The following is an 18,356-nucleotide window of genomic DNA, read 5'->3' as shown; positions in this document are numbered from 1 at the left end:
CACTATGGAAAGTAGTATGGAGATTTCTCAAGAACTTAAAACAGAACTATCATTTGACCCAACAATTTCTTTACTGGGTCTATAGCCAGAAGAAAACAAATCATTCTACCAAAAAGACACATGCACTTGCATATTTGTCACAGTACAATTCACAATAGCAAAGACATGGAATCAACCTAGGTTCCCATCAGTGGTGGACTGGATACAGAAAATACGGTATACATACACCGTGGACTACTACTCAGCCAAAAAAAGGAATGAAATCATATTTTTCACAGTAACATGGATGCTGCTGGGGGCCATTAGCCTAAGCAAAGTGACCCAGGAACAGAAAAACAAATACCACATGTTCTGACTTACAAATGGGAGTTAAACATCAGGTACTCATTGACATAATGATGGCAACAGTAGACACTGGAGACTACTCGGGTGGGGAGAGAGGGAGGGAGACAAGGGTCGAAAAACTATTGGGTACTACACTCAGTACCTGGGTAACAAGATCAGTCATACCTCAAACCTCAGCATCACACAATATGCCCGCTGAATCTAAAGGAAAAGTTGAAATAATGAAAAAAAGTGTTCATAATGTTATTGTTAAACAATAATGTAAAATAAAGCTGTAGAGTTTATTACAGAAAATCTGTTTCCACCACCACGAGAAATCTGTCTAAATCAATTTGGAGACTTTTTTTTTTTTTTAAGGATGCCTCTCTAAGACCTCATTCAGTGTTGCATGGGCTGTGGGTTCTCAGTAGCGCTGATGCTGTTATACACAGTCCTGACAGATGTGCCTCCTGTCAGTTCAACAATAGCTGACTCCCCTTAACGGGGGTAAGTGCTTGATTAGAGGGCACGCTCTTTCTTCCTTCCAGGTGTTTTTAATTTATTTCATGCTATTAATGGAACTCACCACTGAATAATGTTATTTCATGTGTATTCTTTGGTGGCTGAGCAGAGAATTGATCATTTGCCATAACAAATATGTTTGTCTTTTTTCTAAACTTAAAGTTTAGAATTTAGAAATTACCAATGCAACATGACCTTTTACAACATATTTACTTATTTATTTAACAAATACAAGACACTAAGTGCCAGGCACTGTTTGTTCCTAGGACTTGACAAATATCAGCTCATGTAATCCTTACAACAATTCTGATATGAACTATTATTATGGCCCAAGGACATACAGCCAGTAAGTGGCAGACGTTTAAATGAGCATTGTCTAGCTTCAGAATAAGTACGATCAGAAAATAGGGTGTGATTTGCCACCAGTGTCAAACTGCAGAGCTGTTTGTGCTCTCACAACTCTGGGGCATGAATAACTAAAGCATGGCCCATATTTTCTCTGCCTGAAAATGCAGTTTGGCTATGGGGTATTTTGAGAGTATTACAGTGAATAACCACTAGAAAGGTTTACTGAGTGATGCACAATCTTTTTGCATCTTTATAAAGGGGAGAGACAAATATCTTTGGAATTACCTTGGGTCAGAAATTTTTGCTGTAAAGAAATGAGTCTTGTTAACATGATGATTTAAGTCTTCCAAAGAGGCTCCCATTTAATAAAATGTGATTACAATGAAGACTCCACAGCAGTATGAAAATAAATTATGAGATAATATGTCTAGAAAAGAGCAGAATATACAACTTTTTACCTAGTTACCTCTGGTTACCACTTTGAAAAACAAAATCCCCTGTCCATGAACAAAAGAATGTGAAACAAAAAAGTCGAAGGTCTTTAGCAATGAGATTGTGCCTGATTTCTCCCTCCTCTGTTTTCCTAATTGTGACTACAGGTTCAGTTAATTTACATTCCGTTTAAAGTTTTGAAATTATGCTTAAAATTCCATTTGGGGAGTTTTAGATGTCGGGGCCCAAGGCACATTCTTTCAAATAAAGAAAATGATCCTGAAGTGATTCAAAATCCTTTCTGGTGACTAACAGGAGGAGTAAAGCTGGAAAGTAATGGAACTGTTTCCCCCATGTAGTTCCTAAACTGCCCCTGGCAACACTTCCTGAAGAAGCACGTCCATCACGCTTTTTAGCAGTGCCGCCCACAGCCGAAGACTGAGCAGCCTCTCAATGTGTCTCTCCTGAACAGTGTACGGTATATGTGTGCAATGTTGGTTGAAAAACCTTTTCTTGTCACTTGCTAGTCATAGTGCCTACATCAAGGTATGTATATATGTATATATGTATTTCATATGTATATATATATTTTACATATATATTATTATGATTATTTTTGAGATAGAGTCTCACTCTGTAGCCCAAGCTGGAGTGCAGTGGTGTGATCTCTGCCCACTGCAGCCTCCACTTCCAGGTCTCAAGTGATTCTCGTGTCTCAGCCTCTTGTGTAGCTGGGGCTACAGGCACCCGTCACCATGCCCAGCGAATTTTTCGCATTTTATTAGAATCAGGGTTTCACCATGTTGCCCAGGGTGGTCTCAAACTCCTGAGCTCAGGCGATCTGCCTGCCTCGGTCTCCCAAAGCCTTGGGATTACAGGCATGAGCCACTGCGCCTGGCCATCAAGGTATATTAAGAAAAATTTCCCGTTAGAGAATTCTTCATTACATGCACAAGAAAGGCAAAGATAAAAAATGACATGTTTCAGAGATAAAAATCAGCATCTTATGACCAGAAGGACCAGAGGTGCATAGAGCCTGAACTAGGGAAAACATGCAAGGCAGTCTTGGGGGTTTTATTCCAATATTTAGTGGTTTGCAAAAATAAATTTTGTCTGTCCTGTGCAACTATATGAGCTGCTATCCCATTCAAGGCACAGGTGTCCTAGTATATCAAGTGATAATCAAACATATTCCCAAGCAGACTACATGAGACGGCTTGTCTAACACTTGTATGATTCACTTTTCACATGTGGGTGCTTCCAAGGACTTACTGAGTTCACTGCTGGGGTCAGGATAGTCTCTAGTCAGTGTTCTATGTACTCCTCTATATTTTTATTTTCTATTAAAAACTGAAGTGTTTTCAGACCATTTTGTCTAGATTCAATCCAGTGCTATCTACTCAAAGTAAGCATCAAGAGCTGCTATCACATCAAATGATGATGAGTTCTTAGATTTTCACACAGTATGAGTACATCCATACTTGGAGATGCCACAAGAGCTCTTTAATGAGATAATGACAGTGTCACAAGCAACCATTAGTCAAAACGAAATTCTACTTAATTGGCCAAAAGGTAAACGAAAGGGGTCACCTGCACCCGGCCAGGGTATATAAAGGGCCCAGAGAGGGAGGAGGACATTCACACCTGAGAACACCCAGCTCCTCTCAACAGCCCACCCCACACCAGCCTCAGACACCACCATGTGCGGCACCTGCTGCGGACCCACCTTCTCCTCCCTGAGCTGCGGGGGAGGCTGCTGCCAGCCCTGCTGCTGGCGCGACCCCTGCTGCTGCCGCCCCGTGACCTGCCAGACCACCGTGTGCCGCCCCGTGACCTGCGTGCCCCGCTGCACGCGCCCCATCTGCGAGCCCTGCCGCCGCCCAGTGTGCTGCGACCCCTGCTGCCTGCAGGAAGGCTGCTGCCGCCCCATCACCTGCTGCCCCACGTCGTGCACGTCTGTGGTCTGCAGGCCCTGCTGCTGGTCCACCACCTGCTGCCAGCCTGTGTCAGTGCAGTCCCCCTGCTGCCGGCCCCCCTGCGGCCAGCCTGCCCCTTGCAGCACCACCTGCAGGACCTGGTCCACCTCCTGCTGCTGAGCACTACACTGACTGCCTGGAGCACGCAAGTCACCTTCTGAAAAAGCCACACTCCCATTTCTCTGCTTAACAAACCTCCTGCCTTGAGCCTGCAAGATCCCACATCAACCAAGCTGGAACCAAGAACCGGTCTCATCTATTAAAACCTGGGCCATTCTGCAGCCTTTGTAAAAGAAGCAATTTCCTTCCTCTCATCTAAGACTTTGTGGCATGTTTCCTTTCTAATAAATATCTGTTCTTTGGCCTTGCAAAAAGCTTTGGTTTTATTTACTCATTCTAATGTTTTGTATTAAATGTATTTTTTACTTTAAAAAACGGACATATAATTGTACATATTTATGGGGTGCAGCATGATGTTTCCAGACATGTATACATTTTGTAATAATCAAATCAGGGTGTTTAGGATATTTATCACCTCATACATTCATCATTTCCTAATGGTAAGAACATTTAAAATCTTCTCTGACAGCTATTTTGAAATATATGATACAATATTACTAACCATAGTTGTCCCTACTGTACATTAGAGTACCAAAATGTATTCCTCCTGTCTACCTGTAACTTTGTACCTGTTGACCAGCCTCTCACCATCCCTCACCCTCCCCAGCCTTTGGTAACAACTATTCTACTCTCTACTTCTATGGGATCAACTTGTTTAGATTTCACATAGGTGTGAGAGCATGTGCTATTTGTCTTTCTGTGCCTGGTTAATTTCACTTAACATAAGGTCCTCCAGCTTCATCCATGTTGCTGCACAAGACAGTATTTCATTCTTTTTTTATAACTGATAGTATTTCATTGTGTGTATATCTGTGTGTATGGGAGTGTGTGTCACATTTTCTTTACCCATTCATCCACTGACAGACACTTAGATTGTTTTGGTATGTTGGCTGTTGTCAATTGTGCTGAGTAAACATGGAAATGCAGATATCTCTTCAACATACTGATTTCATTTCCTTTGGATATATACTCAATAGTGGGATTGCTGGGTCATATGGTAGTCTATTTTTAAATTTGGGGGGACCCTCCATACTGTTTTCCATAATGGCTATGCTACTTTACATTCCCTACAGTCCTGTATGAGTTCCTTTTTTTCCACATCCACACCAGCATTTGTGGGGTTTTTTGTATTTTTGATAATAGCCATTCTAATGGGGTGACATGGTATCTTATTGTGGTTTTAATTTGCATTTCCTGATGATTGGTGATGTTGAGCACTTCTTCATATATGTTTTGGCCATTTCTATGTTTTCTTTTGAGAAATATCTATTCAGGTCTTTTACCTACTTTTAATTGAAGTTATTATTATTATTCACTGTTGAGTTGTTCAAGTTTCTTGTATATTCCGGATATTAACAGCAGTCAGATGTAAAGTTTGAAAATAATTTTTCCGGTTCTCTAGGTTGTCTTTTTCACTCTGTTGATTTGATTGCTTCCTTTGCTGTGCAGAAGGCTTTTAGTTTTATATAATCCCATTTGTCTATGTTCACTTTTGTTGCCTGTGCCTTTGAGGTCTTATCCCCACCAGAAAAAGCCATTGCCCAGACCAGTGCCATAAAATGTTTCATGTATGCTTTCTTCTAGTAGTTTTATTATTTGCAGTCTTATACTTAAGTATTTAATCCATTTTGGGTTGTCTTTAACACGTTGATAAATAGGGTCTAAATGTGCTGCTTGCCTACCATATGCAAGTCACAGGCTACATGGTATAAAATAGAAATTAAAATTGAATTTAAAATGTCCCCCTCCCCAAAAACTTCTAGGGACATGAGTCAAATTCACCTATAACTCATTTAAAAAGTAGAATATGAAAAAATAAAAGTACCACATACTAATGTGGTGTCAACACAGAAATCACTACTGGTTGGGGAAAGTAAGAAAGATTTTTAAAGGAAGCTAACATTTTATATGGGTTAACATTGTGTTGCCCAGATCAGAGGGATGGCATTCTCAGTAATAGAAATAGTATGAGCAAACGTATGGAGGGAGGGGACCATAGGATTGTTCAGAGTACAGCTTGGCTGGGGGCACTGGATATATACAGAGTGATCAAGAAAGAAAGATTTGGAAAATTTGCATGCTTTGAATACCAGCCAAGCGAGTACACCATTAATGTAATAAGCACTAAGAAGCTGTTGAAAGTTTTGGGGAAGGAGGATGAAATAACAAGTGCTGGGCATTGGGACAATTCTCATGGTAGCTCCTTATAAAGACAGAGGTCAAAGGCTAGAGAAATAAGTCCTACAGAACTATGCAGAAACTAATCAGGAAGACATTGCCTTGATCCAAGTGATGTACAATAAGAGCTCCACTAAGATGTTACCCATGGAATAATGAAGACACAATGAGTATGGCAGACGTAGAAACCCAGAAAGTATATCAACTTAGTTGAATGTGGGAAATGAAAAACAATTAGGAAGCAAATGTGACTTATTGCAATTATAAGTCTCTGGTCCAGACACTTAAAAGAACTTTAATATATTTACACTTATTTATTTTATATTTAAAAATCACTATTCCATAGTGTAATCTGTTTACCATATAATATTTTTATTCTTGAGCTTTTAGAAAAAAAGACAAAGTCAAACAGCTTTACTAACATTAATTGATTCTGGAAAGCAGCATGGTATAAAATAAAAAGAACTGGTTTAGGAATGAGTGATAGGAGTTTTATACCCAGCTCTTCTGATTGTGTGCTGTGTGAAAGGAACAAGTCACTTAACTTCTTCAAATTGTAGCCATTCCTAGACTCAAGAGTATTCTAACATCAACCAACGTTAAATGAAAATGAAAAGCGCTCCATACCACACAAGCAATGTTTCCATTTAGAACTTTGAGAGGAAATGGTTCTATACAAAACTCTTTTCCTTAATTAATCCCTCCTGTTGCTACTACATTGATTTTTACACTAGAGCAAGATAAGAGACAAACAAATGGGGCCTTGCTTTCTGTAGAAGTTAATAAATATGTGCTATTTATAATAAGAATGATGTCAGTTTCTACACCTATAAAATTAAGTGGTGGAACAAGATAGTTTACTATGTTTTTGCTCTCCAATATTCAGTGATTACATATAACCATTTTCAACTTCATACCTACAGCCATGGTTATCACATGACATGAACATCTTTACTGAAGCTGGCATGAATCACATTTTAATATAACGCCATTCCTATACATACGAATACCACCACCTCATAAAAAGCTAACTATGTGTTTCTGTTCATGATTAGAAGGGAGAAATAAACCTACCCCAAGTAGAAATAATATGTTTTTTGACCAGCCTTTTTTCATTTATCTCATGTAACCCTAAACTCCCAGTGGGAAATCACATTGTTTCTTCTGACCAAGAATTGTTTTAACTTTTATTTTGCTGAAATTCATCTTAATTTCTTTGCATTTATTTTACTACACCTCTTAAAGTATATTTGGTCACCCATTTTCTAACCTGCCTTATAAAGCAGATAAAAGTATTTTCTAACTCTTGCTTTTTCTTTGATGATTCCCCTTCCTTAATTCAGTTGTCATGCTCTTTGGTCTAATACCTTTTCACAGGGCATATGTTTTAGTGACATAAAATGACATAAATTAAAAGTAGATTCTGCCTTTGAGAAACAATACGGCAGATAATTCATATACCAGTGATTTTTGTCTTTCGTAGAGAAGTGTAAATTTTATTAAAATATTTTGCAATCTTTTTCCAATTATCAAACATGAATTTTAGCCTCTCTCTTAAGAGACACTGGAATGAAACGGATTTTGTTTTATATATCCTCCTGAGTGATCAATGTTTCCTCAAATACAAATGTGAAGTTTAGGAGATATCACAGAAATTGGAAAGATTCCATTTCAGGGGAAATCTATGAATTGATATGAATGTAGAGTTTATCAGAGTTTCTATCTGTATAATAAGATTATATAGACAGAGTATAATCCTACTAGTCTAAAAAATGTAAAGACAGTCTTACATGAAGGACAATCATGATTAACAATTCTTTTCTGGAGACTTGAGGTTTGGTGAATATGAGCCCCAGAATCACATCATCTTATGGGTGAGAGTCAACTTGTCAGGTGATACACCCACAAGTACAAAACTGAAGCTGAAGCTCAAGTGGAAATTATACCATTGTTTGGAAACAAAATGTTAACATTTTTACCAAGGACAAACACATTTGGTGAGCATTAGCTGAGCAATAAGGAAAAATCAATTTAGAGATATATTTAAAACAATTCAGCATTTGAACAATCAGAGGGCCCTAAACAGGCTGGTTTAAAGAGTAACAAGATAAAAATGCTGCTCGCCACAAACAGAAGAATTGGCCAAGGCTTATAAAAAGCCGGAGGTGGAATAGGCAGCCATAACTCAGAAACTCCTCCAAGCAACCCAACCTTCAGACCAACTCCCGACACCATGGCCTGCTGTCAGAGCACCTGCTGTGAATTTCCCAGCTGCTCCACCGGTGCAACCTGCGGCTCCAGCTGCTGCCAGCCAAGCTGCTGTCAGACCACCTGCTGCCCACCAAGCTGCTGCCAGACCAGCTCCTGCGGAACCAGCTGTGGCATTGGTGGTAGCATTGGCTGTGGCCAGGAGGGCGGCTGTGGAGCTGTGAGCTCCCGTATCAGGTGGTGCCGCCCAGACTGCCGTGCGGAGGGCACCTGCCTGCCAGCCTGCTGTGTGGTGAGCTGCACGCCCCCAACCTGCTGCCAGCTGCACCATGCCCAGGCCTCCTGCTGCCGCCCATCCTACTGTGGACAGTCCTGCTGCCGCCCAGTCTGCTGCTGTTGCTCTGAGCCCACTTGTTGAAAACCTCCTTCTGATGGGAATCCTGTTAAGATGGCACTTCAAAACTAACCAAATTAGAATCCTAACAAACTCCTGAACTCCAGTCCTATAACTGGGTTTGCAACCTCTCATCACACAAGCCATGTAAATTCCCTAGGATGTAAATGCATTTACAAGGAAACACCGAAAGTCTTTCCTAAACCTGGATGTCAGTCAAAGTCCTACAATGTGAAAAGAGTTGCACAACATTTTACTATAAATATCATCTAAAATATTTCAGTGGTTGTTGTGACTTAGATTTAATAAAAATTTTTTTCTTTTCAATGATGAAGTCGTTGTTAGAACTTTCTTGGCTTTGGAATTTGTTAAAGACATTGGGGTACTGGGATTTTTCAAAAATATCAACATGGCATGGCACTATGGTTTTTCAGTATTTTTGCTCTTTTAATGATGATCTTTAAAACTAATTTTCCTTTGTTTTACCATCAAATGGTCCAATATTTTTGCAACCAAGGCATATAATTAAAGGCACATGACAACACTTAGGAACTGTTTCCTAAGGTCCTCACATGTGCAAGGTGGTGGGCTGGGTATTCCAACTGATTGATTTTATAAAAAGGAATTTCATGTCATTCAGCTTCTTGAGGTTTTGTCAAATCTATTCATCCATTCATTCATACAGGAGGCTGTGTACAATTATTTCTATCAACTAAGATATACAAAAGCATAACACAAATTGTAAAAGATCACAAACACAAGATTATAGAGTAACAGCACATAACAAATATACACATTTTCATTCAAGGTCCTGGGTTCATAACTCCCATAGCCTTTGTTATGATGTTAGGGCACTTTAGACTTCAGAAGTAGGCCTCAGAAAACAGAATCTCTCTGTGTCTCTGTCTCTGTTTCTGTCTCTGTCTCTCTCTCTCTTTCTCCCTCCGTCTCTCTGTCTCTCTGTCTCTCTCTCTCTCCCTCTCTCTATGTCTCTGTCTCTCTCTCTGTCTCTCTCTCTCTCTCTTTCTTTCTCCATCTCTCTGACTCTCTGTCTCTCTCTGTCTCTCTCTCTCTGTCTCTCTCTTCATCTCTCCGTCTCTCTGTCTCTCTCTCTCTGTCTGTCTCTCTCTTTCTTTCTCCATCTCTCTGTCTCTCTGTCTCTCTCTGTGTCTCTCTCTCTCTGTCTCTCTCCATCTCTCTGTCTCTCTCCGTCTCTCTGTCTCTCTCTCTCTCTGTCTCTCTGTCTCTGTCTCTCTCTCTCTCTCTCTCTCGCATTCTTCTCCCTCTTTTTACCTGCTCCTTTTACTCTTCAAGGCAAGAGTCTTCCCTCACTGTTTTTGGCACTGCCCATCAAGATATTCTCCTACCTACCTTGTCTGATTGTAGGTCATAAGATTTCCCATTTCAGAAGAGGTTCTGCCCCATGTCCTGGAGGAAGGAAGGCTACACAGAGAGACCAAGAAGGATCTGAACAGACAGGCTTTACTGGGTTTCACCACTCACTCTACTAGCATTAGATCATATCCTTTTTGTCCAATCACGTTTCTAATGGTTGTCCATCATGCCTATCCACTGAAGTCTCCAGAAAATGTAAAAAAANCTCCACCCCCATCCTCCTGAGATGGGAGGGAAGCTAGAGGCTGCGTTAACAATCAATCATGCCTACATGATGAAGCCTCCAGAAAAATTTAGAACCACAGAGTTTGAGGAGCTTCCAGATAGCTGAATATGTGTGGAGGGTCCTGGAAGGTGCTGTGCCCAGAAAGGGTATGAAAGCTCCTCACCCCTTCCCCCATACCTCACCCTATACATCACTTCCTCTGTACCTTTTGTAATTTCTTTATTATAAACCAATAAGCTAAGTGTTTCCCTGAGTTCTGGGAGCCACTCTAGCACATTAATCAAACTTAAGGAGGGTGTCGTGGAATTCCCAATTCATGACTGGTCGATCAGAAGCACAGGCAAAACAACCTGGAGCCTGTGCTTGGCACTGGAAGCAGGGGGCAGTCTTACGGGACTAAGCCCTTGCCCTGTAAAACCTGATGCTATTGCCACGTAAATAGCGTTAGAATAGATCTGGAGTGGAGAACACACAGCTGGTATCTGTTGCAGAATTTATTTCCTTGCTTATTGATGGGGAGAAATACCCACACATTTGGCCACAGACGTTTTCTGTGTTGATTGTCATTGAGTGAGAGAATATAAAAAACATTTGACTGTGGTTTTTTTCCCACCCAATAGCATAAGATGTAAAAGTTATTTTTACACGAAGCATAGTAGCCTAAGATGTAAAGGCTATTTTTTACATTTTATGCTATTGGGTAGAAAAACAAAAAGCTAAAGACTCCTGAGTTCTAGTCCCAGTGTTGTAACTAACTATCCATGAATCCTTGAACAAGTCCCTTTGCTTGCCTGGGTACCTATTTCTAACTTGGAAAATGAGAGAACTGAGTCATTACTGACAATATCCTTCCAGGCATAAGAGAGTAGATAATTTCCTAAACAGGTGACACATTGACTAGTAATTGCTTCAGATACTCAAAGAGGAAAAAATATAGAGCAATCAAATAATGTTGTATGGATTATCACCGTCTTGCAAGTTTATAAAGCCACATTGGAATATTAAAGGAATTGAGATGCCTTGCAATAAAGGAAGCTGTATAACCAGTGGCTGGGCTTAGTGGCTCACAGCTATCATCCCAGCACTTTCGGAGGCTGAGGTGGGTGGATCACCTGAGGTCATGAGTTTGAGACCAGCATGGCAAACAGGGCAACTCCATCTCTACTAAAAATACAAAAATTAGCCAGGTGTCATGGCAGGCACCTGGGGTCTCAGCTACTCGGGAGGCTGAGGCAGGAGAATCGTCTGAATCCAGGTGGTGGAGGTTGCAGTGAAACAAGATCGTGCCACTGCATTATACCCTGGATGACAGAGTGAGAGTCTGTCTTAAAAAGAAAAAAAAAAAAACTCTATAACCATCACTCTCAAACTAACTTAGCTGGAAGACTCTCTATTTTCATATTACCTGTTAACATCCTGTAACACCAATACTCAAAATATACTTTAAAAAATGATGAGAGGGATTATCAACTGATAATTTTATAATGCCTGTGCAATCTTCTTGTGTATTGTGAAGCAGAAAGTGAATTTGCACGGCAAGGATGAATTTAAATGAGTGTGGCTATATACTATCACCATTCTCATTCTAATTTTCAGAGAGAGCTCTAGAATGAAGCAAGCATTAAATAAAAGACATATAATGAGGCTTTCATTCCAAGGTATGAAATCTTTGGTCATCAAATCAAAGTGGTGAGCCAGTGACTGGGGATAGAGAGGTATGGGAAGTGATTGCCTGAAGGTTATGTGGGGTTCTTCTGGAATGGAAAAATTCATTATTATTATTATTACTGTATAATTACACTTCAAGTTCTAGGGTACATGTGCAGAACGTGCAGATTTGATACATAGGTATACATGTGCCATGGTGGTTTACCGCATCCCATCAACTCGTCATCTATGTTAGGATTTCTCCTAATGCTATTCCTCCCCTAGCCCCCATCCTCCGACAGGCCTCAGTGTGTGATGTTCCCCTCCCTGTGTCCATGTGTTCTCGTTGTTCACCCCCCGCTTATGAGAGAACATGAGATGTTCGGTTTTCTGTTCTTGTGTCAGTTTGCTGAGAATGATGGTTTCCAGCTTCATCCATGTCCCAGCAAAGGACATGAACTCATTCTTTTTTATGGCTGCACAGTATTCCATGGTGTACATGTGCCACATTTTCTTTATCCAGTCTATCTTTGATGGCCACTTGGGTTGGTTCCAAGTCTTTGCTATTGTGAACAGTGTCACAATAAACATACATGTGCATGTGTCTTTATAGTAGAATGATTTATAATCCTCTGTGTATATACCCAGTAATGGAATTGCTGGATCAAATGGTATTTATAGTTCTAGATCCTTGAGGAATCGCCACACTGTCTTCCACAATGGTTGAACTAATTTACACTCCAAAAGTAGAGAGAGACGATGTGGCACAGCATTATGAATACACTAAATGTCACTCCATTTTTAAAATGGTTAATTGCAGGTTATGTGAATTTCACCTCAATTAAAAAAAATCAAAGAACAGGACCTCTACTAGCACAACTTTATAAGAATGAGGAAAAGGCACCACTTTGGGGTAGATACAAACAGAGGAGTGCACAGCATGTTGAGCCTCCAGCTTGATATGAAAAATAATGTGTTCCTTCCTCTGAGTGGACAAAGCCACAGAGCCCCACATCAGGGCACGACCTGTACATCTATACTCAATGGCCCTACAATGTGTTCAACATTTTTTATTCCTCTCATTTAGAGCTCTGTCATCTCCCGTCAGGATGAGAAGGTTTAGATTTGATGTACCTTTATTAAAAGGACTTTGGCTCAGCAGCACCCCCAGAAAAGCCTGGTTGGCATTCAGGAGGGAAGAGATAGATCATGTGACTTGGCTTAAGATAAACATTGGGAGTAAGAGGAGGTCCTTGAAGTTTATGTGTTGTCCATTCTAGATCACTAGGATGGAAGCCCAGAGCAGAAGCACAGTAGCCCTATGTAGGAATGCCATATTCATTTGACTGGGACATCAATATATTTTATTTCTCAAGAATCTAAGTAAGGTAGTCATAGCTGAATTAGAGAACTAGTAAAATGGAGATGAAGGTATTGGGAGAACCCCCAGAACTTGTAACTAGGAAATCAGAACCATGATATCTTAAAGAAAAATAATTTCAAACATTAGTATCTGTGACAAACAAAAGTCCAATGTTCAAGAATAACAGACAAACATATTCTTTCTTCATATGACACTGGAATGGTCTGGCGCCCATAACTTAAATGAAGTAATAAAAGCCAGAGGGAATAACCACAGTAATAAGAAATGTGGTATGTACACACAAAGGAATACTATTCACTCTATAAAAAGAAGAAAATTCTGTCACACATTACAACACACCTAAGCTTGGAGGACATTATGTAAAGTGAAATAAAATAAATTTCGTTTTCTTGATTTACTTAGAGGAGGTAAAGGAATGTTCGGATTAGTCTTCATTCTGTGGCATAGGAGTCAAATTCTCAAGTAAGTGTCATATCTTAAGTTTTGCACTGAGGAAGATGTCAAAAACAGAGCCAGAGTAAAAAAGCCCAGAAAGGGAGAACTGATATGCAATGCCACTGTCTCCAGTGCCCTTGTCAATAATGTATTTCAAGTCCTCAGACAGCTAAGCCTTCTGAAAAGGGAGACACATCTTTGCAGTGTCATGGATTCTGCTAAATTTAGATCTGAATTAAATAGCTCCTGAGATTGTTATCATGACACATCCACATATTTCAAGCAACCAATAGAAAACAAATTAGCTAATCAAAGAATCTGTGATGTAGCTTTGCTTAAGAAGCAGCAAGGAATTCACAAAGAATCATCTTTTAAACCAAATTTGATGTGGGATGTGAAAATATGTCTTAGCTCTGACTCAGAAAGAGTTATGATGTAAACTCAAAGCTGTCATTTCTAGAGGAGCAGAACTACCGCTTGTTGCTCTGGGTCAAAACCCAAGAGTAACATTGTAGCTTGTATTTCTCTGTAACAGAGCCCATACTCCATGGAAGCCTGGCCACCTTTTATTGCACCTAAACAAAACCTTTATCTTCACCATCATCAGCTGTCTTATTCAAATTATATGAACTTTCCAGTTAACTGGATTAGTCTCTTAACATCTACAATAAACTGCATACAGCAGATTGAACACACAGTAGTAAATCACATCTCCAGTATTGATGTTAAAAGTATAAATTTATGCAGTTAAAAAACATCTAAATCTATAGAATATCCTAAGATAAAAGATGAGACAAAGTTACAAGTCAAGTAGGTTAACTTTTTTAGCACTTGGTATTTTCTTGAAGTGTCCTTATTATGCTGTCAAAAAAAATAATATCTCCAGGAATGTCTCTAGCAAACAGTGTTATTGCTTACCCTAAGCTCTCCCTTCCTTCCTTTGACTCACAAAAAAATCTGTAAGTAAGGAAGCCAAGTTTTACATCTTGCTTTCACCCTTGAAATTTTCTTAGAATGACTGCTCACATTAAAAAAAAGAAGAAAGAAGGAAAGAACAAAAGAAAGAAAGAAAGGAAGGTAGGAAGAAAGGAAGGAAGGAAGGAAAAAAAGAATTGACTATAGTTTTTAAAGAGTTTAGTCTGGAATCAAATGGTGTGGATTCAAACTTCAGATTCACTACATATTAATGTGAACTTGGGTTAGTTACTTGTGGCTCAGTTTTCTCACATGGATGATAGGAGTGGCAATGATACCTAGTCCATAGATTGCTGTGAAAATTTAGCAAATTGATACATGCGAAATACTTAGAACCATTTAGGCACACAGTCAGTGATGGAAAAATGTTATCAATAACAATTAATGTCAATCTCCCAGGCCCAAGAAAGCACCCCTTTCTGGCCAGCTGAATATAGCCTTGCTTTACAGTCAAAGTGAAGATAAGGAAGGTGAGAAGGAGCCGCAGTTAAAACTGGAGAGAATTAAACTGTCATGTGAGACCGAATAACCCAGTTGTTTAAGGGTCAACAATACTGAGTAATATTGACAGTCCTTAAACGTGAGGCATCAGTCAGTTATTCCTTGACAAAGAGAAAATTTTAACAAACATGGGAAGTTAGGGATTATATTCCTAATTAATGCCAGTGACTGACTACTTGACCATGGTAAAGAAGCCTAATTGCATACCAAATAAAATCAATTTTTAAAGGCTTTCAGAAGGTTCAACAAATAACTCAGGGAAAGGCCAATTATCATTCAGAGACAAATTATCAAACACAAACAAGGAAGAGACTTCAGGAATTATGTAAACAGTAGCTGGCCAAGGCTTATAAAAGGCCCAGTGTGGCAGCCATCACCAAAACTCAAAAACTCCTCCAAGCAAATCAACCTTCAGACCAACTCACGACACCATGGCCTGCTGTCAGGACACCTGCTGCGGATTTCCCAGCTGTTCCACCGGTGCGACCTGGGGCTCCAGCTGCTGCCAGCCAAGCTGTTGTCAGACCAGCTGCTGCCCACCAAGCTGCTGCCAGACCAGCTTCTGTGGATTTCCCAGCTGCTCTACTGGTAGGACCTGTGGCTCCAGCTGCTGCCAGCCAAGCTGCTGCCAGACCAGCTGCTGCCAGCCAAGCTGCTGTCAGACCAGCTGCTGCCAGCCAAGCTGCTGCCAGACCAGCTCCTGCGGAACCGGCTGTGGCATTGGTGGTAGCATCGGCTGTGGCCAGGAGGGCGGCCGTGGAGCTGTGAGCGCCCGTATCAGGTGGTGCCGCCCAGATTGCCGCGTGGAGGGCACCTGCCTGCCCCCCTGCTGTGTAGTGAGCTGCACACCCCCATCCTGCTGCCAGCTGCACCATGCCCAGGCCTCCTGCTGCCGCCCATCCTACTGTGGACAGTCCTGCTGCCGCCCAGTCTGCTGCTGCTCCTGCTGTGAGCCCACCTGCTGTGAGCCCAGCTGCTGTGAGCCCAGCTGCTAAAAGCCAGGTTGCCGATTTTCAACTTGAAATTTCCACTTCCAGTTCAATTCATGAACTAATTATTTCTTCAAGCACTTGTGGACCACTAACAAATTCTTGAACTTTAATTTGGCTTTTGTTATGGGGGTTACCAAATATTTAGGCCTCAGAATTATCTGATTCCTTTGTGGTCCGGAAAAGACTGTGATCTCTCTGAGGATGGCAAAATACAAATTTGACGCAAGAAATGAAAAAGCTAATTTACAAGCACCGAAGCCCTGCTCTGAGGCTCAGCATCACCAAGACCATTGGAAGAGCTGTCTGTCCTTCTCAGGACACTCACTTACTCTATTCTACTGCCCTGAATTGCACTCTGTATGAAAGAGAAATAATATAACAAGGTCTAATAAACTATAACTATTGGTGCAACAAACATATCTCTTTTTTATTGAATGTACTCAGGATGTATATTTCATAGAACACCATATGAAAAATTTTAATCTGCTTTTGATATCCTTTCTCTTCTGAAACCACATTAGGAAATTTGGTACCCAGAGGTCCATTGGAGGTTAACGCCTGTAAAAAGATACAGTAAAGGTAGTTACTTAGGGCCTCGGAAATGGCAAAGGCTCTGTTGCCATAACCTAACCTTACACAGTGCTTTCACACAACTATGAAGTTAAAGAAATCAAAATCTCTGGCTGGGTGTGGTGGCTCACACCTGTAATCCCAGCACTTTGGGAGGCCGAGGTGGGCAGATCACAAAGTCAGGAGTTTAAGATCAGCTTGGCCAACATGGTGAAACTCCATCTCTACTAAAATACAAAAAAATAGCTGAGCATGGTGACACGCGCCTGTAATCCCAGCTACTCGGAGGGCTGAGGCAGAAGAATCAACTGAACCCAGGAGGTGGAGGCTGCAGTGAGCTGAGATCACCCCATTGCCTTCCAGACTGGGCAACAGAGCAAGACTTCATCTTGAAAAAAGTTAAAAATAAAAATCTCTGAATCTAGAGCCAGAATATTACTTATTTTTCCTTTCTGTTTAGAGAAATGTTCTTTCAGGCATTTGTCAAATGATGGTAATGTGTGCTAGTAAATCATGCTCTTCCATTCACATGTAACCTTGTGAAGGAGCAGAAGAGAAATATAAGGTGGAAAAGGTTCTCTGAGGAAATATGCTCTCAATTAGACGGAAATTTTTACTCTAAATTTTCTCCCAGTTTCTAAACAGAAGTGAAGATAATAATAATTTTACTCTATTTTAAGAATAAACATATATACTTTGGTTTAAAATGCTCACTTCAAAATAAACATATACTTATGCATAAATATGTTTTTATATATAACACACGTACAGAATAAATTTATATACATTTAAACACAAATATCAGAGAATGCTTTATGAATTTGAATAGTTTTAGAAAAAGGATTGGAATTAATTCATGGTTCCTTGGATGTAGAACTAAGAGTATCAAAGGTATTTTTTTAAACTTAGGTTAAAATTACAATGCTTTATTCAATGATTAGTGAAAATCAGAAAATTAGCATGAACAAAGAATAACATTTGCAAAGCAGAGAATCAATTTTCCCAATGTATTATCTAGAGACCTAATCTAATCCAGAAAACTCCCTTGAACAACAGAACAGAAATGAAGACTTGTTCTGTCCTCTTGCCCTTTGATCTTAATTATGAATATCACTACCTAAGAAGCTCCTGCTAAAAGAAAAAATAAATAGAAAATGACAAGTAACTTAGCTAAAATGTAAATTTGCCTTTTCAAAATTACTGCACATTGCTAGTCATTCATTCCCTCTGTTATTAACAAGCATTTACTGAGCATCTATGTGCAAAATGGTGCATAAGGCACCACAAAGGATGCCCAGATGAACTAGACATAGGCAGATTATGCTTTTAAGGAATGGACAATCTGGTAGAGCCCTGAAAGGTGTCTGAGAGATCATATCATTTTACAGATAATCAAACCAATATTCAGTGGAATTACATGACCTTTTTAAGGTCATACAGTCACTTAGTGGTAGAACCAGTTTGAGAAGCCCATTTAATTTAATTAATTTAATTCTCAGTTAACAATTTGGTCCCATACATCATGTAACCATTTAGATGATTAGCTACAGCTGGACCCAGTTAAGCTTAAAATTCATCAAGAGATCGAGACCATCCTGGTCAACACGGTGAAACCCCGTCTCTACTAAAAAAAATACAAAAAATTAGCTGGGCATGGTGGCGCGTGCCTGTAATCCCAGCTACTCAGGAGGCTGAGGCAGGAGAATTGCCTGAACCCAGGAGGCGGAGG

The 18,356-nt window shown here is 40.1% G+C and overlaps 3 protein-coding genes across 5 annotated transcripts in view; all 3 read left to right on the top strand.

Moving 5' to 3' along the window:
- Window positions 1-3,268: 3,268 nt before the first annotated feature.
- LOC108281576 (keratin-associated protein 2-1) lies at window positions 3,269-3,976 on the top strand. The gene has a single exon (XM_017497202.1). The coding sequence runs from the start codon at window positions 3,327-3,329 to the stop codon at window positions 3,720-3,722; it is 396 nt and encodes a 131-aa protein (XP_017352691.1). The 5' UTR covers window positions 3,269-3,326; the 3' UTR covers window positions 3,723-3,976.
- A 4,099-nt stretch (window positions 3,977-8,075) lies between these two features.
- On the top strand, window positions 8,076-8,832 carry LOC108281575 (keratin-associated protein 1-1-like). Its single transcript, XM_017497200.2, has one exon. The coding sequence runs from the start codon at window positions 8,134-8,136 to the stop codon at window positions 8,524-8,526; it is 393 nt and encodes a 130-aa protein (XP_017352689.1). The 5' UTR covers window positions 8,076-8,133; the 3' UTR covers window positions 8,527-8,832.
- LOC108281574 (keratin-associated protein 9-3-like) overlaps window positions 8,097-18,356 on the top strand; it is a 19,960-nt gene continuing 9,700 nt past the window's right edge. Inside the window, exons 1-2 of one of the 3 annotated variants that reach the window (XM_037727325.1) lie at window positions 8,097-8,138; window positions 15,580-16,472. In XM_037727325.1, coding sequence (XP_037583253.1) covers window positions 8,134-8,138; window positions 15,580-16,060 — 486 coding nt within the window. In that variant the 5' untranslated portion in view covers window positions 8,097-8,133 and the 3' untranslated portion in view covers window positions 16,061-16,472. Of the gene's footprint in view, window positions 8,139-15,455; window positions 16,473-18,356 lie in introns of those variants that run through there. The other 2 variants (XM_037727324.1, XM_017497199.2) reach the window with 2 other exon arrangements.

The sequence above is a fragment of the Cebus imitator genome, unplaced genomic scaffold (assembly GCF_001604975.1).
Source record: "Cebus imitator isolate Cc_AM_T3 unplaced genomic scaffold, Cebus_imitator-1.0 Scaffold228, whole genome shotgun sequence".
NCBI classification, from domain to species: domain Eukaryota; kingdom Metazoa; phylum Chordata; class Mammalia; order Primates; family Cebidae; genus Cebus; species Cebus imitator.
Note: the sequence above shows the minus strand (reverse complement) of the source record. Positions and strands in the feature narration are given on the sequence as shown.